The 23194-nt window shown below is 38.1% G+C and overlaps 1 protein-coding gene across 1 annotated transcript in view; it reads right to left on the bottom strand.

Moving 5' to 3' along the window:
• The window catches only part of LOC113238011 (tachykinin-like peptides receptor 86C), a gene marked incomplete at its 3' end in the record, with an annotated part of 42740 nt that overhangs the window by 12092 nt on the left and 7454 nt on the right, over positions 1 to 23194 (bottom strand). The window contains exons 2-3 of the mRNA XM_026474728.1: positions 4358 to 4500; positions 2817 to 3030 (exon numbers count right to left, since the gene is read on the bottom strand). Coding sequence (XP_026330513.1) covers positions 2817 to 3030; positions 4358 to 4500 — 357 coding nt within the window. The remainder of the gene's footprint in view (positions 1 to 2816; positions 3031 to 4357; positions 4501 to 23194) is intronic.

The raw sequence follows: 23194 nt of genomic DNA, 5'->3' as shown, positions 1-23194 counted from the left end.
GTGCGCTTCAACAGCCGCGATCCATACACCACATCCATATAATTAAATTGTGAGAGAACTAATGAGTCACACAATTTAATGCGAATGTCAGCATTAATGTAATTCCTAAATAATAATAAATTATTTTTGGCCTTTCCATTTACATTTTAGTTACTGAACTTATTAGTCGAATAAGCATTCTCGAAGTATCTTTATCACAGACAAATATAACTCACTTTTTTATAACTTTACTGCAGAAATTTTAAATTCCATTTAAAAAAAACAAATTTGAATTTTATTTGCATTTCACCTAACATTTGATTTGTTTTAGATTCTCTTGATGTCAGGCTGAATCGTCATTGATTATGTATGCTCTTTACGAAAAAAGTGAACAACGACGGACAAACTCATTAAATAACAAGAAAAATTGAAAAAATCAAGATACCAAGGCTTCGCAACTGAAGTTGTTTAAAACTATGCAGACGATGCCATTTCATTTTGTAATTTATGAAGTCACGTGGATTAAAAACCGAACATTGTGCAAAATACTTATCTGTACTTAAAAATATATAATATAATGCCCGCTTGAAGAAATAAATACTATATAACGGTAAAATATAACTAAAAAAAGAGTTTAATATAAATGATATACATGTTCTCGAAATTGGAATTTTCATTTTCAAAAACTTGCCAAGCATACGAGCCTCCTTGCGTCGTAAAAGACAATGTAGCAGCGCAAATAGCTTCTATGGCACATTATTAAAATGCATTCCAAAGACACAATTTTAATATGTACAGTGAGTATTAACACGTGACTGAGGCAGTGCTGAATTATTTTAAGACAAAGCATAAGACTCAGGCGCGGACTGCAGTGTGTTTGTAGATTTATTCGATGCGTCACTATTTACCAAACAACTGTAAGATGTCTTCTTTTTAAAAGCTATTTCCAGTTTCAATTAATTGTTATATTATTACCTAATAATTGCAGTAGTACCTGTTCACATTTCTACTAGAATTTATTATATTTCTTCCTATTTTTAAGTGTCAATTTATTCACAAAATACAATGGAAATGAAAGTATTTTTTTCGTATCTTAATCGCGAATATTTGTTTGTTTCAAATTTCACAACATTTCGGGCACTTTACAGATCACGTAATAGTTATGGCTTACCATGGGACCTGAAACTATGGTTTGTTAGAAAAAACAAAAATATGCGACTTAGATCTCGAAAACAGTGTGAGATGCTCTAGCTGTGTCTCTGTGACTACGGGTTGGAGTGCGGAGTGAGACAAGGTGGGTTGAGTTCTCCGAAGCTTTTCAACCTGTATATCAATGACCTGATCGTGGGGCTAAGCAGTGAACGTATTGGTGGTTCGATTGATACTGTATGTATTAATAATATCCGTTATGCGGACGAAATGGTGCTACTGTGCCCTTCGGTCAAGGCACTCAGAAGACTGCTTGGTATCTGTGAGAAGTACGCTGGTGAACATGGGCTGTTACACAATGGCAAAAAAGTGTGTACATGGTCTTTAAGGCCGCCAGTAAGTAATAATAATAATAATAACGCACACTCTCAACGGGGCTATCCCCGCACTAGGGAAACCCTGTGTCGCGGGTGCCATGGACACACACATAGATAACCACAAATGACACCCAAACTCACCAGAGAAATAAATTTAGGCCATACAAATATTTCTCCCGGTCCGGGAATCGAATCTGGGACCTCTGCGTGGCAGTCCGGCATGGTAACCGTTCGGCCACGGAGGCAATTGGAGTGCATGGTGCTTGATTTGAATCAAGTGTACCAATTTAAATATCTTGAGCATTATATAACCGACGACCTTGATGACCAGGTCGATATAGAGAGGGAACGTAGGGCATTGGCGATCAGAAGTAATAAGCTGGCACGCCGGTTCGCTCGATGTAATAAGCAACTAAAAATTACACTTTTCGAAGCCTACTGGCAGTCTACGCTACGAGCAGCCTGTGGTTCAGTTATACTAAAAAATCGATTAGTCCCTACGAGTCACATACAATAATGGGTTTAGAATGTTGATGGGGTTGCCCCGCTTTTGCAGTGCATCTACCATGTTTGCAGAGGAACGAGTTGATGGTTTTAATGCCTTTATCCGCAAAAAAACAGCCTCATTGCTCAGCAACCTGAGGGGCAGCACCAACATCATTTTACAGATCACACCTGATAGAAAATGACCTACCCATTATGAAATATTTCATTCAGGTCCTGATTGAATAGTCTCACTAGAGACTATTAGGTCTGGATGCGGGGGAGAGATCTGAGAGTCGGCTGCCACTTTTTATAATTTAATTTTTGTGCAACTATTTATTATCATTACCACTAACCTAGTCTTTAAGTTATATTTGCAAGTTACTAACACTATTGGACCTTAAAAAATATTGTTGTATTTCCAACACAGGACACACGTTTGCGCGCAATGTACGCGCAAACCTTGAACCACTGACACTCAGTAGGAGCAAATCATAGAGCGTTACGAGACGACGCGACGACGTGATGACTACGCATCGACCGTGTCGCACCGCTCTATTGCATACACCTTTGCATTAGACGACACGCACACACTCAACATTTAATTTATTAATTATCTAAAACATTTAAATCAAGACAAAAATATATGCATAAATATTTCACTGTATGCATGTATTTACTCGTATTTAAGATACCAACACTAAATTACGCAAATTTGTATGTGAAAGTTCGTAAATTGTGGTTTGTAAATCTCGTAACACGGTTGCTGTAAATTCGTAGAAAACCGCATAGGGACTAACGATTTCCGATACTTAAATGTATACGCACCTATCTACAGTAATAGCCACTAGAGTAAAGACGCCAGCAGAAACGGTGAGGTTCGCTGTGAAGTTACTGGCAGTGCACGTTGCAGCCCCGAAGGGCCAGTGAGCTGTCACCAGAAACACGAAGTTCGGAGCTCCATTCAGAGTTGCCATAAGAAGATCCGCCACCGCCAAGTTTACCAGAAAACAATTTGTCACTGTCCTCATACGACGATGAGCTGGCAATCAAAAGAATATTGTACTATTATTCAAATACCCAAGTCAAAATGTACACACATCCATTTTAAGAGTAATTCTGTACAATCAATAGTTTCTTATAAATATATGTAATCTATATTTATAAAATACTATATTATATATTATATATTTTATAGCAGTGCTTCAGACTACTTGATGGGTTGACCTACCGCATCGCTTGGTGTTGGGTTCGAAACCCGACTTACTCCTCTGAGATTTTCGGAATTTATTGAAATTTAATTTGAAATTTACCATGAACTGTTCGGTGAAGGAAAATATCATGATGAAACCAGCAAACAGCCCGAGCCCTCTTATTATAAGAAGATCTGTACCCAGCAGTGGGACTAATATATAGGCTAAGCAACCGTATTAACCGAAGGAAATAGCAAACATTTTATATAAATAAAGAAAATATTTTCTTTACTTTATAACTATCATTGGAAGGAACTCGAAACATTGTTTCATTTCGAATTGATTAGAAATTTTTACTGATTGTTTTCAATCTCCGTCGATTATTTCAGTAGAATATAGAAATTTGTTTTTGCCATAATATAAGTAATATGATATCGCATGATTTATACTTCAGCAAATAGTTTGTAGCTGTCATTGATTTATCAGGATTACTTGCCCATCACCGTTTAGGTTATGGCTAAACAAATGCACAACAGATTGTTTAGGCTATTTCCATTTGATTCGCTGTACAAAATTAGTAACATCGATTCAATATTGAAAATAAACTCATGAAATTACTATAATAATAAATTATATTTAGCCTATATACGTAATATTATGTTGTATTTCTGAGCACAGGCCAATTCTCACAATGAGAGGGTTTGGGCTGTAGTTCCCACTCACACGACAATTAGCATTGGAAACTTCACATACATCATTCAATTGCCTTCCAGAGGTTTCATAGTTGACTGCACCGCTCATGGTGAATACCAAACATTTCAATTCGCCTGCTGCCTCTGTGGCCGAATGGTTACCATGCTGGACTGCCACGCAGAGGTACCGGGTTCGATTCTCGTGAGTTTGGGTGTGATTTCTGGTTGTCTATGTGTGTGTCCATGGCACCCGCGATACAGGTCTCCCTAGTACGAGGTCATGAGTGTGTGTGCGCGTTATTATTGTTATTATTATTATTATTCGCACATAAATTCTGAAAATGTCAGAGGTGCAAGCTCAGATTCGAAATGATGAAATTGAAAAAGTACAGTATTAAACTAACAAACATCATTGTTATTATAGAAATATTAAGTAAGAGTTACGTCGAAAAGAGTAAATAAATATAAGTAAATTTCAACTTACCTAGTACAATCCAAATAACTAAAGTGTTCCCAAGTATTGCAAAAAGCAGCATGATAGCGAAGATTACGAACCAGGCAAATTGGCCCCACCACGGTGGGCTGTAAGGCCTCTCTCCTAGGCCCATGCAGTTGCTCAGACGAATTCTAGAACAATTAAAAATGTGCTTAATATTGATACGCAATACGTTGGTAAACCGAAGTATACAAACTACCACTTTTTGCAAAAACCCTGTAAAACTGTATATTAAGTTTAGGTAAATGGAGAATTCGTGGACCACGGTGGTTCTACCCAAATTAAATCTCCGCTAATGTTAGTTGTTTCTTACTGGTATATTTATAACCTATGTCAAGTTGTGCTGTGATAAACAGTTGTTACAGTAGGTAATACCCATAAAAAGTCGCTAGTATGAGCCAAGGACCCAGTACCTAACTTGGGATATTGTAGCATTGAACGAAGTTGATTATTATTATAACTATAATTTCTTTAAAAATTAAACTTATCACCGTAGTTGATGAAATCCTGTCAATATAGAATTCTAACAAATAGATAGACACGAATGTCCACTTGCACTAAACTTGGTACGTTTTGAAGCAATGCTTAAAATGCAAAAGATAGTCTTAATCTTTTTCTTCCTCTTGGATTGCCATCTCAATCTCAAAGGGTGGCATTTGGGTCCGTGAAGTTGAGGCTCGGAACAGTTCTGTGGTACTTATGTGGTACTTTTGTACGACCACGTCTTCTGCGACTCTGGATTTTTCTCTGGGGAATAAGTTGCAGTAGAGAGTATTTATAACTCCTCATTATGTGCCCGAAGTACCACAGCATCCTGCTTTTTACTGTTTTCAGGAGCTTCAAGCTGCATGAATATATATTGTCATTGGTGACTCTATCTGTCCACGGTATTTTCAAAATTTTTCAATAAACCCCCATTTCGAAGGCTTCTAACCGTTTACATAATGTTTGAGTTAGTTAGAGTCCATGCTTCTACTGCGTACAGAAAAAAATGAAAACATGTAGTACCACACTAAACGGCATCTTGTCGATAGTTTGAGACTACGATGGTAAAGGACGTAGCTCATTTTAATAAAAGCTCTCCTGGCTTGCTCTATGCGACATCTAAGTTCTAAGCTGTGGTCTTTCTATATACATATACTCTTAATAAATTGTGTTGATTGTGTCTTATCATTTTAACCATTGGTTTAAGAAGTAATTAAGTTTAATGTAAGTGGGCATTAGTTTCACATGAATCTTTATTTGTAAGCGTTATATGGATAACTTCAATGTAGGAGGATATTATATAATTGCTACGCTTAATAGGTGAATTGAAGATCGTATACTGTAAAATTGTTTGCCACATAAAGACGCTGCAATCTATCTCATTTATCTCTAAGACATTTTTGTGAAAACCAGGGGAAGATATCGAATTGACAGTCTAAACTCGTTCAAATTCCATCTGCAAGCCTCGCAGGAATGAAATAAACTTGAAAATAAAGGCTATAAGTTCCATTTGCGTCTTATTACTCCTTATAAGTAGGTACTTAATACCAAAGGCACAGTTTAAAATCCTGTGCACCAAAGTTAATTAACAGCTAAATTATATCGTTTAGAGTCCCGACTCTGACTCCTGAATTGGCAATGGTTGAATAACCCATAATAAAATGATAACACGTAATCTTTTCAGAATGGTTCAATGTGATGAAGTTTTTTTTTACCTCATGTAGTTTACCTTGCCAATTGAATTAAAGAAATTTGTTTATGTTTTGGTTATGTTAATAAAAGAAAATTGCTCGTTGTCAATTGAATTAAAGAAATTTTTGAGAAGTTTTAGTAAGCAGTAGCGCGCCTTGAGAAAGAGTTCGTCCAGAGAAGTACTGCCACCGCCAAGAAGATTGCTGCTTGACGGCAGAAATAGGCACACATTAGTGAGCATTATGCGTTCCGGCTCTGAAGGAAGGTGACGGGCGCAGTGGCAGTGCGTTACATTTCTGCGATTTAAAGTTTTGAGTGGTACTGCAACTGTTGCTGACAGGTGTGTCGCTTACCACCAGGCGCACTACTTGTTCGTCTCGTCACTTAGTTTAAAATTGAAAGAAATAGAAAAAAGAAGTTTGTAATCTAATCTAGAGCATCTGAAACTGAGAAATATGCAAGAAATACTTTAATATCTAACAATCCATCCCAGATATGACATATCGAAAAGTAAAGGTTCGTGTAAAAATATCAGAGAGAAAGCAAAGGTTCAAGTTCCATCTTCAGTTACCGCGTGCACATTTATCACGAATCTGTCAGACCCGTTTTGAGCAAGTTAAAATCCCACTAACTTCAGTTTGTCGCTTTTATCGCGAGAAAGGACAGAACATCAAAATGCAAGAATTAACTACTTTTAAAAAGCCAGGTGAAGAAAATTTCAAGAGTTTCATAAGCCGTCATAAACAACCCCTCAAAGTCAAAAGTTTACGCAAGCATTCACTACAGTAAGTCGAAAAGACTCCAGTTGACGAAGTCACGTTTTGCCTCTAGTGTTTTTACTAAAGTTTGCATACACTTTTCATAGCATACATTAAATAAATAGTACTTAATTACTAAAGTTTTATTTTCTAAAGACATTTTTAACTTCGACAAGTTAACGGTTCTCTGGATCAATCATGGGTGCCTTGCCTTAGAGCTCTGATAAGTTTAATTTTATCAAAACTATTAAAACATGGGCTTAGGTCAGAGGACCCAGAGGAATATTTGTATGGCGTACATTTATTTCTCATTAGTTGTCATGGCACCCACGGCCCATGCCCGACACAGGGTTTTCCGAGTGCGGGGCTAAAAGCGTGTGCAATAATTATTCATAATTTGTGCGTTGATTGCAGAGAGATATTCTACCTATTTAAAATGAAAAAAGCGAAACGCCTTACATATTGTATTTGCATATAAATTGCACAACTCAGGTTTTCTACCAATATAAAGTAAGTATTAAATAAGGTTATTAATGTACCCTATAAAAAAAGAACGGACACGAATATTCAAATTAGCTCTTGTCCCATGTAGCTGGGGAAAGGCGCCCTTCAAATGACCTCCGGTATATTTTACGAAGCGAGTCTGTGAAAGCCCGCCTTCGTTGCGCCTCAACACTCACAATATCAATAAAAACCGCAATAAACCCTAAAAACAGCAACACTTACCACAAGTGTTTGATTATGTTAAAAGCAACATCGTACTTTAAACTCAATCAAAAGCTCAAGTACTTAAAAATGAATTTACTGTGTAGTATTCAATATTTGACACATAATGAGAGTTACGTCAATTTGTTAAACGATTTTTTATGGGAATATAAAATGAAAGTATCTCATTCAACGCGTTTACATCATCATACGTTTAAACTGAATTTTACTATTTGTAATTCTATTGTTTTTACAACAACCACAACTATAATATGAATGTTTATTAAGCAAGCAAGTTACGGTCCGTTAAAGGTTCCTGTTTTGTTAACTTGGGTTAATTTATGACCCCACACCCGCTCCCTGAAGTTGTTTAAAATCGTGAGCAGATTGAATACTGACACATATTAAATCAGGAAAGTTAATATTAGCTGGTACTAAAGTACAAATACAATATTTATGATTTGGCAACGTCGCATTCATTCGAAATTTATAGGAATATAGAAAAAAAATGAAGCCTAAAAGATGGAATGAAAAGGGATCCACATCAATGGGCTAACGCTGATGTCGAAATCTTCCTAACGAATAACGATAACAACTATGTACATTGATTTCACTATACCTTTCGTTTATTACAATAATGCATTTCGTGCTATGGCTGCGGCTTCACTGGCGGAGTAGTGCGTCTGGCATGTTTGCAGTGAATAGAGTAGATGATTTTTTTCACCATAATACGAAAGAGACGTTGGTATTTTCTTATGAGAGTGAGCGATTCGGCCAATACAATTGTCAAAACAGTATGCGATACGTGCTACAATGTAAGCGAACACTGTATTTTTATAATATAAATAAGTTAATTCTAATTATACTTTTATTAGTAATGGAAGTTTTTAATTTTTAATTATTTACTCCATTAATAATAATAATTTTCAGTTAATAAAATTAAATTTAATTGTTATGTAATGTAATAAGTAATGTTAAAATTAATGGATCAAACATAAATTTGCGTAATGGGAAAACCTCGTCTGCGATATGTATAATATTTGAGAAATATAATATGTATATACATATTTAAGTAGACATGCTCGAATAGTTACAAAATGACAAGACCTTATTTTTCACTAATAGATACAAAACAATAACTGGCAATTGTGTCGAAGAATTTTCTTCGGCACTGTTATTAAATGAAATGTAATTGAATTCTATAGGCGTTCATATTTTTTGCAGCGAAATTTGGTTATTTGGCTTGTTTTTGTAAAAAGCTCGCCATTTTGCTGATTTCACCAGGTTTCACGTGGTAACTTATTCATCATTGGAGATATTGCAATATATAAATACGAGTACTTAAACTTATAACTTAAATTTATTGCAAAATACAGAAAAATTGGTACAGGGATGTGCCTAGCTCCCAAACTAAGATCCTTTATGTTACGGGTAGCTAGGTATTACATCCGTCTAGTGTCAAAATAGCAATAACTAAGTCCATTACAATAAAGTTATAAAATATGATTGGTAGAGCACAACAAGTTTACAAATATTGAATAAAAAACAAAAACCGAGTCCAAAAAAATTTAGCTGGAAAGATAAAAAAAAATATTCTCCCCTTACTGTTTTGATTATTTTGGTAGCCTATGACACTCCCGCAATCAAGACGAATTTAACGACACTCCATGGGTGAAAATCCATGAAGCCGTTTAGGCTGTACAGCGTCAGGGAGGCGCTGAGGTACCACGAGATACCCCCTCAGCCGTCTGGTGGAGCACTACCTGGAGGACAGGGTGGTGCTCTACCAGACGACGGAAGGGAGGCGCGCCGAGCGCCCAATGAGGTGCGGAGTACGCCGGTGGTGGTACGCCGAATACAACTGCTGGGGCTCGAGGTCGCCGTACCGAAGACGCATGTGGCCGTCTTCAGCGGAGGGGCAGAGGCTGGGCGGTGCCGGCAGGCACCCACATCTCCATCGCGGGAGTATTGGTACCGGTCAGGTCCCAGATGAAATATTTGGGCATTTCCGGCAACTTGCTCCCCGAATAGTGGGCGCCGCACCGGCGTTGGGTCGGCTCCTGCCCAATCTCGGGAGGCCGGGAGCCCCATGCAGAAGGCTATACGCCGGGGTGACCCGGAGTATAGCCTTATACGGGGCTCCCATTTGGAGTGGGGCCGACGAAATCGCTGCTGAGGAGGGCTCAGAGGGTGGTCGCCCAGCGAAAGTGCAGGGCGTACATGACGGTGGCTTGCAATGCCGCATGCGTCCTCGCCGGTACTCCGCCGTGAGACTTTGAAGCCGAGGTCCTGGCGGAGGTCCACGCCTACCGGCGGGGAATGAGGGTCCGAGGCGAGCGCCCCGCTCCCCAAGAGGTCGAGCGGGAGCGCCGCCTCGCGGCGCAGCGCATGCGGGACCGGTGGAAAGAGGGCTTGGCGGATCCCCCTATGGAGCTCGTACCATAGGGGCGATCCGTCCTGTCCTCGTAGAGTGAGTGAGCCGGTCCCACGGGCCACTGTCGTACCACCTTGTGCAGGTGCTGACCGGGCACGGCTGCTTCGGTCACTACTTGCACAAGATGGCGAGGAGGGAACCGTCGTGTCGTGGCACGAGTACGGCGCTGCGGATGACACCTCGCAGCACACCCTAGAAGCGTGCAGTCGGTGGGATGAGCAGCACCGTACTCTGACGGGGATAATAGGGCGGGGCCTCTCGCTGTCGGGCGTGGTTGCCGCCATGCTCGGTAGCGAGGAGTCCTGGGAGGCGGTGGCCTCCTTTTACGGAAAGGTTATGTCGCAAAAGGAGGCTGCGGAGCGGATGCGCGAGGACGCGGCAGACGTGCCCCCGCTTCGGGACGTACGGGGAGCAGGCGAAGGCAGTTCGCTGCTCGCCTGATCCCCTAGTGAGGCTAGCGGGCTCTGGGTAGGGACTCCGGAGCCTGCATTGCACGAACTCACTCGTCTGGGGGGCCGGTCGAAGGACAACAGACCTGCCCCTCCTATAGCACGGGAGCCCTCGTGGTGAATGTGCACCGACCCCACGGCGCCGACTCAACCGGCGTGAGGTAAAACCCGGGGTGGTTTTAGTGCGGTAGGCCCTCCAGTCTGGAGGGAGAGTCTCCACATAATCCCTGAGTCTCCCTGGGCTCAGGGGTATCTATAAAGATTTCTAAAAAAAGGCTGTACAGCGTGAAAAAGAAATTTAGGTACATACGTACATACATACACTTGCTAAGCATAACCCTCCCGCAGTCGGGTAAAAAGAGGTTTACATTTCATTTTGGTACATTAGTAAATTATGTAATAAATTCAAACAATAAAAACAGCCAACTTCAGTCCCAACAAAGATCAAAAATGTCAAAGAAAATTTTCTAAACAGCATAAGATGCACGAACATTAAATAATCTCAGTACAGAGTACTAAAAAAACCGACCTCAAATGTACGTGGAATTACGTCTATTTGCTAAGTTTCATTGAAATATCCCCTAGTTCGCCACTATACAGGACTTGATACTGGAGATAATAAAAATAGGTTCTCACTACGACACTACTCAAAGTATATCGAGAGAAAAACGCCTTGAATTAGTGAAATAGCAAAATCAACTAAATAATTTCTGAAAGTAATTGCTCCTAAATTAAAGTTAGGCGCTATTTATAAAAATGAATCTTCATGCGTGAACCCTTTGAGGTGGATGATTTTCTTCAAAATGAAATGGGACCACTATGGAAATACCCCCTTTCCAACAAAAAAGAATCATGAAAATCGGTTCACAAATACCGAAGTTATCGCGTAACATACATACAAAAAAAAAAAGAAAAAAAAAAAGAACATACAGTCGAATTGAGAACCTCCTCCTTTTTTGAAGTCGGTTAAAAAAAGTCACGAAAGAAAAGCAAGGAGATACTCCACACGAAACAGACAAGGCAGAAATTGAAATTTAATTATTATTTACTTATAAGCACTTGGTACTTGGTACTTGGTGTAACGGGCTGGTGTCCGCATTTATAAGCACTACTACAATAGGTGCTTTAATATACAATATTACATTTAAAGCTAGTTACAGCAACAGAGTACATTTACAATATTCTTAAATTTGAATATACCTCGACTCTCTCCGCTCAACCCTGTTGAATTTTATCAGGGTATATGAAATCTCTTCCAATACAAATCATTCGATTATAATCTACGGCACATTTTATATTAACGTTAATATTATTTTCTTTGGTTTTCCTTTGATTTCTAGAATATTCTGTATGCATTTTTTTGGAAATTAACCAAAAAAGATCCTTTTAAAAAATAGCAGGTTGGGATCATTATGGTGTACAAAGGATTCACGTGAGAAGTAAAGGTGCCATCAATCATGTAATCAATACCGTTCCGGTCACACACTGCTCCAATGAAAGAACGTCTCATTGTTCTCGGCTTTTCATTTCTATCAGTTACAACTACTTTAGTATAGTATAATCTGAAGTCAAGTCCTCCGTATTCTATACTCGGGAAAATAACCGTTAAGAACCAATCCCATTAAATATTGTTAACCGTTAACAGTCTTGCTAACAATGGCTTCCAGGTGAGGGACTTGTGATGTCATCACATACATTCTGACTATCGCGTTCATCATCGAACATTTCCCATTTTGTATCTAGAATTAAATAATCAGAATTTTAGATAATATTCCAATGTAATTTCACGCTTCTATCTAAGTCCTTATATAACCTAATAAATAAGATTACTGTTTAGTTAAGTTAGTTAAGATTCTTCAGCGCTCAAGGAAAAAGCAATTAGTTACTTTCTTTCGTTAGCTTCGTTTTTGTAAATAAATAATTGAATGATGCAATTTGTTTGCAAGAGCTGCTTGTTTGCGAACATAAAGGCCTGATTGAGCCCGTCATGTACCAGGTTGGAGCGAATAAAAAATGTGCTTTTTCCGCAAATAAGTGTATTGTTTTTTTAAATCGCTACGAAACTCAAATCTAAGAACAAGGTTTGTAAAAAAGCGATGGAACGCAGTATATTGGGCGTAAAGAGGGTGGATAGAATACGGAACACTATTCTGCGCTTGAAGACACGCATAGTCGATGTTAGGAAAAGGATAGTCAAGCTGACATGATTACTCATACAGACCAAGAAGGCGATGACTTGGACTTATATATAAAAGCCTGGTCTGCTGTGAGACACAATAGGATATTGACGGCCTCGATGGCCCAATGGTTTGTATTGTCGGTGCTGGATGAGAAGGTTCCGGGTTCAATTCCCAGTAGGACCAATTTGGAAAATTAACTTTTCTAAATTGGTTTCTTGTATAGGTGTTCGATTAGCACCCCGACATGAATTGCTCATAGTACAGGGAATTTCGTAGTTTGAGACTAGGTTATCGTATGTATGTCTAACACATAAAAAATAGGCTAACTAAAAAAAATCGTTACGCAGCTTAGTCAACATAACGAAATAATAGCATTCGTTGCTAAAACATGAAAAACTCTCCCTTCTCTGCTTAGTTTTTTGGATAGTAGGCATTACCTACGCTTGGCCGTTCACCGACACGACAAGTGTAAGCTGCGGAGAACGACCAACTGTCACCAACCGCATTTGATATATTTTTTCGTTGGCCGAAATCCATCCAACGTCATTTGGTGATATTTAACGTTATTTGAGGATCACAAACATTGCAACTTGCGGTAACCTAAATGACCATAGATATATGAAGAATTTTTCATGTAGGTATCTATGTAATCGAAGGCGAGTCGACGATGAAATGTAACAACACCATCACTGTAAGAGTAAATAGATTTTAATATTATTATTGAAAGAAATACTTAAATATTTGTATTGTATTTAATTTTGTATTCAATCGTTTTGTTACGATGAATTGGTACCTTTGGTATAATAAAACTACATGTGATCACACTGCTTTTATCACGTGAACGTCATAAAAATAATACGAACGAAATGAAACAAATTGTGTTTATTTATGTAAAATTGTATTAAGTCTCCTTTAACCCATCAAGAGATCCGGTTTCCATAATGATTTTGATACTGTAGCGTCAGCTGTGTTTTCATCCACCATTTTTTTTAATATAAAAATAATGATAAAATTTAAACAATGGTAAAGAATTATAAATTTTTCATGAGAATTTATATTTTTTTTTAATTACCAAAATTGTTCGGGACACTGTACCTCTAGGTTAAAAAATTGTTGACTAATTACTCATACCGCTCAGCTCGGGGAAGCATCGAGCGGTTATGTTAGGTATGGTAGGTTATGAGACTCCCGGGCGGTAGTCCCGTATACCCACTAAAACCCAGCGATTAACTCTACTGCCACAGAGAGACGCCATACTACTGGGACGTCCCAGTGGATGACCGCATGGAGCAGGTCCAGTCCTATGGAGGATGGCCTAAGGGTGGCTTGGTGGAAGTGGTCCCCCGATCCCAGTCTACGGCGGGGGAAGAGGGCGGGCATACTGCCCCTTCGTCTCCCCGGGCTACGTCTGCAAAGCAGGTCAAAGAGGGGGTCCTCCTCTCTGAAGCGCTCCGCAGCCTCCTTCTACGAGACTACGCTCACGCAAAGGGAGACCATAGTCTCCCAGGACCTCTCACTGCCTATCATTATTGGCAACGAGAGATCTTCTCCCACTATGGCAGTCAGGGAGTGTCGCTGAGGACCCTTACATTCATCCATTAACCTAATTTAACTTAATTATGTTCTTAACAGCAACAGTTACAGTAATTTAAAATGGATCCATTTCCGCGATTATCTCGGATGTTTAACTGTTTATCAGATTTAACTTTTTGAATACTCTACCCAGCCTTCTTTTTTAAACACTGTTTTCATTTCTAAAAATAACATGTGAAATATACTTCTAAATTAAATTTCACCTTACATCTTTCGTTATTAATTATGCAACACACCATATTAGCTTACACACCTCCCGTAAGCTTCCAATTTTTTTGCGGCGATATTTATTTGTTTGTTTTGTAAACACGTGTATTTACTGCTACTGCCAAGGAGCATATAGACGTGATCATAGATATAGATATCTAAATATATATTACAAGATATCTAACGGAATTTCATTCGATTGTCCATAGGAATGAAACTATTTTTCCGGATTTAAATCGCGTATATACAACAATAGTTAATTTTTTCACTATAATTACAATAGTTATTATAATAACTATTGTAATTATAGTGAAAAAATAGGGTGGTTTGCATCAATATTAGACATAACTGGTTGAAGACTGTACCACCTCAGTCAACCGTGACCATGGGACCTGTAAAGGGCCCGAAACGTCGGTTTGTTTGAAAAAACAAATATACGCGATTTAAATCCGGAAAAATAGTTTCATTCCTATGTATAACAATCGCGAAAACCTAAGAACTCGATTGTCCATGTTAAGAGTTCAAGTTCCCTCAAAATACCTCAAAGAACGCTAATTAGATACTCTATGGTAAAAGTTTAATTTTAGTACAACACAACTTCAGTAGGTAGTATATCACAAAAGTGTTTTGAGAAATTATTCATATAGGTGGTAACCATTATAGAATGCTATAAGACCGGGATTTAGTCTAGTAGCAGTGTTTAGGCAATAATATATACGCCATGATAGTTGTTCTTGGTAACAATTTTAAAATCAAAATAACTAAAACATCATTCAAACACATTCAACATCAGAATTTAAGACAAAATTCTCTTATATTAATAGATGTTTAACACCAGGTACACGAATGGTTCGTACTATTACGTGGTATTTATAAAAAAAGGTCATTTTCTAAAACAAAACACGTTTCAGTCAATGTCCTACGTCTTCTTTCTCAGCATGCATTCGCAAAAAAACATATGAATATTATGGTTGTAGGAATATCTTTTAGTCAATAAATATTGCAACTAATTAAAATAATTTGAAATCCCGTGAAGGTGCATTTTAACCGACTTTAAAAAAGGAGGAGGTTCTCAATTCGACTGTTTTTTATGTATGTTACGCGTTTACTTTATTTTATTTGTGAACCGATTTTCTTTTTTTTTTTGTTGAAAAGAGAGTACCTCAGTATCCACCTCTAAGGGTGGCTAACTAGGGGATGAATCTGGTTTCCGGTAACCGATTTCAATAAAACTTGGAAAATAGATGTAATTCCACGAACTTTTGAGGTCGATTTTTTTCATAAAAAGTTTATCAATTGGAGCCACTGAACAAATGTCTACTAATGATTACTCTCTAGAATAAAGTTATGAACAACATTTATGGAGTCTTTTTTTGTGATAACAAGTCATGTGCCTGGTGTTACGCATATCCATGACAGTTGCAGTTCCAGTTAGAGCTTTAAATCGCAAAGATCTGAGGTACACTTGGCAGTGGCCTGCGCCTGTCAGTTAACTAGTCTCTCGTGCCTGTAATTTCAGCAGCATCCTTACCCTTCAAAACCGAAACATAGTAATGCTCACATTACTGCTTGGCGGCAGAAATTGGTAATAAGGTAATATATAAATAATACCCCTGGAACGATTTCATTAAAAATAATCATTTCATCTACAGAAGGCCTTAAAATAGGGGTTGAAGAGTAAGTTGTTACAGAATTTACGATTAATCGAGGTGTTTGATATAAAAAGTTTTAAAATTTTGGTTTGAGGGCACTAACGCCTAACAATTTCTTTTAATTAAAACCTTCTATATAGAACTATATTATCTTAATATATACTACAATTAGACTGTTTATAGGTACAACAGTTTCAGAGCTTGTAAAATGTGATCGTTGAGCCAACAATTTATTATTACAGTCGTGTACGTAGGTATAGTCACAAGTAGGTATAATACATCGTTCAAAGGAGGACTTGATAGGGAGTGAATACGCTACCCTACGAGGGATTTTTATAAAAAGTAACTAACGTATCGAGTTATTAGGTTTTCGCGATTGTTACATATTGGATATTCTTTTTTTTATCTGTCTGTTACATGAAACAGACGAAGCGAAGAGATTCTATCCGCGTCAGAAAATATATAACTGATGTTAAACACCGTCGCGTGAAAACGCCTGCAGTCTGCGAATATGTCATGGATGAAACTACACATTCAATTAAGTTTGACAAACCCAACGTCCTTTCAAAAGAAGTCCATTTTCTACCCAGGATGCTACGAGAGGCCATTGAAGTTAAAAAAAAAACACCCTTATTTCAACAGGGAAGATGGTTTCTCCGTAACACCAGTTTGGGACCCAGTATTTAACTTACAGTATTTAAATGCCTCCGTGGCCGAATGGTTACCATGACATGGTTACCGGACTGCCACGCAGGGGTCCCAGGTTCAATTCCCGGGCCGGGAGAAATATTTGTATGACCTACATTTATTTCTCTCGTGAGTTTGGGTGTAATTTGTGGTTGTCTATGTGTGTGTCCATGGCACCCGCGACACAGGGTTTCCCTAGTGCGGGGCTATATAGTGCATTTCCAGAAATACTCAATAGTGATTGAACAAAATGTAGTTAGTTGACAGTGAGTCAACCGTGATCATGGGACCTGTAAAGGGCCCGAAACGTCGGTTTGTTTGAAAAAACAAATATACGCGATTTAAATCCGGAAAAATAGTTTCATTTCCTATGTGCAACAATCGCGAAAACCTAAGAACATCTAATATCCTTTTAATTAAAAAAATTAAAATTGCAAAACATGTTTTTTTTTTATAATATAAAGTGACGAGACGAACAAGTCATGCAGCTGATGGTAAGCTACACGCCTGTCCATAACAGTTACAATGCCACTCAGAGCTTTAAATCGCGAAGATATGAGGGGCAGTGCCACTGCGCCCGTAACCCTGAACCATATTGACAATTCCCATGTGCCTATAATTTCACCAACACCCTTACCTTTCAAAACTGGAACGCAGTAATGCTGACTTTCCTGGCGGCAGAAATAAGTAAGGTGGCCAATACTTCCCTCGAACGAACTTTCAACAAGGACCTCTACTGCCCTTAAAATCAAAATGTTCTCTGTGAATGTTGTATGTAGCTTAAATCAGAATGTTCTTTGATATTATAGTGAAAAATAGGGTGGTTTGTATTCACATTAGATATAATAACTGGTTTATGACTTTACCATGTCAGTCAGCCATGACCATGAGACCTATAAAGAGCCCGAAACGTTGGTTTGTTTGAAAAAAAAAACAGATAAATATATACGATTCAGGATCCGGAAAATAAATAGTCTTCTTTTCAGTGAGTCACGAATGTAGTTTTGAATATGTACGTCATAAATCAAGTGTCATGAAAATTTTACTTATAGAAAATACAATAAATAGCTATATAAAATCATCTATCATTCTAGTACTGTCGGGCAGTGTAGGAAAACTTACATCATATTTTTTCTATGGTAATAACATAGCTAGATATCGGGTTTATTAACCAGTTCGTCTTTCAGCTTATGTCATTCAAAGTCAAAATCAAAATAATCTTTATTTCATATGTAATCATTATTACACTTGAAATCGTCACATATTCGTAAGGCAGATTCCCGCGAAAAGAATGAGCAAGAAACTCTAAGGGTTGTTCTTTGTAAATAACTTTTGTACGCATTCACCATTTACAATATATTTTTTGTTTTGTTTTCAAACATCAGAGATCGAGAATACCTACTACAACGGATTTTTGTCATCCACGTACGCAGAAGTTGTATAACCTTTAGTATAAACTTTTTGTTTCACTATAGTTTTAAGCCTCGTGAATGGCAAATTTTGTATATCAACCGGAATCTTGTTACAGAAGCGTATAAAATTGCCCCTTAAATTTGTCACTTTGTGAAGACGACTATCAAGAAAAGCTAGTTTATTTTTATTCTTCGTATTAATGTTAATATTATAATGTCACTATTTTTCATAAAGAGATTACTATTCCTCTTAACATAAATTACATTTTCATAGATGTACTGTGACACTAGTGTAAGAATATTAATTTCCTCCGGCGTCGACAAGTGGACACTAGCGGTGGAACTATGACTGAAAGTATTACTAAAAGTCGACGAAACAGTCTTATGGGGAAAATTAAAAACACGGGGATTACTTTTTCCCTTTAATAGATTGCCGCCGATCATGTTTCACAGTGGCGTAATGTAACATTCGGTTGATTTCCGATTTTCTACTGCCATACCCCTTAATGCTGCAGCGACGCATTTTTATCAATACTTAATTATTCTCACTGTCAATATTTTTGTCCATTACATTACAATTCACGCGAATAATTCAATAAAACATTTGGCCAAACATTAACGCACACACACACATATTAAAGGATACTACAAAAATGGCAAAATGAGGACAGTTGGCATGTAAGATGACGTTACGTATTTTCGATTAACCGTGTTTGACGTAAATCAATGTAGTGCTATCTTTTTTGGCTTACGACGGCACGCAGTAGTTAAACAAAGACAATAAAATGTTTATGTTTTAAAAAATAGATATAATTCAGATAAACAAAGTTACAGCTCCAAAGTATTCGCGAGTGGAAACCGCTTCTGGGTGCGCATAATGTGAGTTGCCCAGATGACGCAACAATTTGCACAGAGTAGCTGGAAAAGACTGGAAAGTGTAAAGCTGTGCACTGGGCTTTGTGACGTGCATTAGGAGAAGCCCAAGAAGAAAAGATAATAATAGTGACTCCAGTCGAGTGTCATAGTTATGACGTAATAATTTAATAAGGATTTAGTTAATCATTTATTGCGTGTATTTAAACACTTTTATTGCGTCCAGTCTGTCGGACATAGGCTTAAAATATTGGTACACTCATTAGTAAGATGTAAACGTTTCCACGAAGTACATCATTAGACCTCATATTCATTAGTTATTCAATTTATGTTTTGTAAGTAATCACACTGTTCATACATAGGCACATGACTGGAATGTAGGTATCTGAGAATTTATTACGACTGTTGCAAACTTGCAGTGCAACATTTATATCTACCTGCTTACCTACATCACTCAACGAACTCAAAATTAAGGTAGCTATTTTTAATGAAGCAAAGACTTTGTACAGAACACCCTATAAATAATAACGCACACACTCAACATAGCCCCGCACTAAAGAAACCCTGTGTCGCGGGTGCCATGGATACACACATAGACAATCACAAATTACGCCCAAACTCACGAGAGAAATAAATGTAGGCCATACAAATATTTCTCCAGGCCCGGGAATCGAACTTGGGACCTCTGCGTGGCAGTCCGGCACGGTAACCATTCGGCCACGGAGGCAGTTTAAATATAAATATAAAACCAAGATAAAAATTGTACAGATGAATCGAAATCCTTCTAGAACCTGTTACAAATTCAAGCATCCTTCATGCTCCTTCAAGATTATTAGAGAAAAATAAACAGAGCTAACAAATCATTGGCGTCAACTTCATTTTCCTTCTTAGTTAGAAGGTTTAGTAAATAAATAATACAACATAATATTTAGCAAAATTATAGAAAATTATAGCACTATTACACCTTGAAGATTCTATTATGTCTTTTCTTTCCGCAATCAAGGCTATCCCTCCCAATGAACTGCCATGAGATATTTAAGGCTTAATGCAGTGGCTGTGTGACAATGCGACCTCTTTCATCGTCATCCCACCTTTTTATCGCCATTTTCTCTAGTTCCTTGCCACTTACTTTTGAAATTTTGAAACGTTCTCTAATTATTTTTCTTCATCATTCTTAGTTTGCTTCGTTCCATCGTCACTCCCATTAAAATTCTCGGAGAGGAAAGACCGTATCCTCCTATCATGTAAACCTAACTGCTTATAAAGCAGCAATATATTTCGAACGAATACAGGCCATTTTGGGCCTGTCCTTCCTTTCTTCTTTCCTTCACCTTTTCCTACTGTTATGCTTCTACAATAAATTGGTGTGGACCGAACGTACTTTCTATCATTATTACACGAGAGTGCGTAACAGCTGGATCCAGTAGGGCAAGCACGACAGGCGTGACTTATGCGAGAGCGACATGATGCTGGGGATCTCTACGCGAGAACAGCAGTTGCGCTCTCGCACAAGTCGCGCCTTATTGTGCTAGCTCTACAGAGTAATTCAGCGCCAGCGTGATAAAAGATTTCAATTAGGAAAATAACATCATCTCCGAGTGTAATTACACTAGCATGCAGATGATATCCGCACAGTATTTGAAATTCCAAAGGGGTCTCGCAAACCAATCAAAATACAGATATACTCAGACATAATAATAATATTGTGCCAGACAATCACTCCAATTGTGTAGTCTCAAATTAAGGAATTATCTATGCGATAAGTAAAAGAGGAACGAAATTGACTCTACACACAACTCTGAGGGGGATACTACCCCGAATAACCAAACAGAAACATACAAAGCCCGAGACCTCCACATCTAGCATTATTTTTACGTAAATACATTGCCAATTCAACACTAGAATTTCGTGGCGCTGACTCCATCTGCTGGTATTATTGTTTATTACGCTATTTATTTAATGTACACACATCAAAAGTGTCTAGGGATCAAGTACGTTTAAGAGTATTGCTGCAATTAGGGTTAATTATGTTAACTTTTTTGTATCGCTATTGATACTTTTTAGTGGGTTTTAACATTTAAATAAGGAATATTGTTTAAAATTCGATAATAAGAAGAAAATCGATTGTCAATGTGGTTTTGTATAAAAATGAGTTATAGCGTTTTGACAAAATCATTACAATATCTGCATCGGAACCGAAACAATTTACATTATTATGGAGAGACGACATCATTTAACCCGAGAAGTGATGATGCGAGCCGTCGGAATGTTGGAAGCTGGTTCCAGGCAACGTGCTGTGGCTTTCACTCTTAACACTACACAGAGCGTCATAAGTCGCCTCTGGACGCGCTATCGCATGACGGGCAGCGTGGCCGAGCCACATGGAGGACGATCTCGCATCACGACTCGCAGACAGGACCGGTATATCCAAAATACCGCCATGATGTTGGTTACGAGGCTCCACAGCTCCTCAGGCTTGCTAATAAGCGATCAAACAATCCGAAATCGTTTACGTGAAGTGGGTCTGCGATCCCGAAGGCCGCTCAGAGTTCCACCTATTGCACCCTGCAATCGCAGGACCCGTTTACGATGGGCTCGCGAACACAGAAACTGGGAGGAAGAAGACTGGCGCTATGTGTGCTTTTCGGATGAATCCCGCTTCGGTATGAGACCGGATACAAGACGTACTCGAGTTTGGAGAACATCTGGACGTCATGAACGTTTGAGATATTGTCAGGAAGTTCATCCATATGGTGGGGGAACAATAATGATATGGGCCGGTATTTGGATCGGCGGAAGAACCGATCTCATTTGGATCAGGGGTAACCTCAATGCTCAAGTTTACGCACAGAAAATTGTTTCAGATGTTATCATCCCTTTGCGAGGCCAGTTGGGTGATTCATTTCAACTAATGCATGACAACGCACGTCCACACACGGCTAGAGTCGTAACACGCATTCTTGCCGAAGCTCGTATCAACGTTCTGCCGTGGCCTGCTCAATCGCCAGACCTCAATCCAATTGAGCACGCATGGGATATGCTTCAAAGAAGAGCTGTGCCGAGTATGCATACCGTACATACTCTACAACAATATTTTGACTTGTTACAAAACACATGGGCGACCATTCCTCAAAGTGATTTTGATGAACTCATCTTAAGCATGCCAAATCGCTGTAATTGTGTGATTCGTGTTAATGGTGGAAATGCAGATTATTAATTTTCTTATCTTTACAATAAAAATGACCAAAATCATCATTTTCGCCATTTTTTTGTCATTTAATTGAAAAGCAAAGCAAAAACATCAATTTTAGCTTATTTTAATTAAATATAGGGGTAAGCGATTAAATAAAACATAAGCATTAAAGTAAGAAGTCGTCCTGGAAGACTAGATTTGGTAAATATTGCTTAAATAATTTTTATTTCAAAAATATTCACTTGATCCCTAGACACTATTGATGTGTGTAGTTTAGTATAATCTTGTTTGTTACTTTCTGTCGCAACGAGTGAGAGTTGTGGAACAGACTTATTTTCCATAGTCTAGTCCGTCTATCGCATCTTTCAAGAAAATATTGACAGTGCACTTTCTTGCTGAACTCTTTGTAATCATCTTACTGTTTTAATTTTTAACCGATTTCAAAAACAAGAGGAGGTTCTGAATTCGACTGTTTTTTTTGTATGTATGTTACGCGATAACTTCGGTATTTATGAACCGATTCTCAAGATTCTTTTTTTGATGGAGAGAGGGTACCTCCATAGTGCAACCATTTGCAACCATTTCATTTTGAAGCAAATCATCTACCTCTAAGGGTGGCTGATCACGCATGAACATTCATTTTTATAAATAGCGCCTAAATTTTACTTAAGAAGCAATTATTTTAATGGTTGTTTTTGCTATTCTCCAATTCAAGGCGTTTTTCTCTCTCAATATACTTTGAGTAGTGAAAACCGATTTTTATTATCTCCTGTGTCAAGTCCTGTATAATGGCGAAGTAGGGGATATTTCAATAAAACTTAGCAAATAGACATAATTCCACGTACTTTTGAGGTCGGTTTTTTTAGTACTCTGTACTGAGATTATTCATATTTATTTATGTATGTGTACCTGTATGTATATATTTATGGATATGTAAAGTGATGTTATTTATTATGATTCATAATAATACTCTGTGTGTGTGTGTGTGTGTGTGTGTGTGTGTGT

The sequence above is a fragment of the Hyposmocoma kahamanoa genome, unplaced genomic scaffold (genome assembly GCF_003589595.1).
Source record: "Hyposmocoma kahamanoa isolate Upper Pololo Valley unplaced genomic scaffold, ASM358959v1 94, whole genome shotgun sequence".
Lineage (NCBI taxonomy): Eukaryota > Metazoa > Arthropoda > Insecta > Lepidoptera > Cosmopterigidae > Hyposmocoma > Hyposmocoma kahamanoa.
This window is presented reverse-complemented; position numbering and strand designations above follow the sequence as displayed.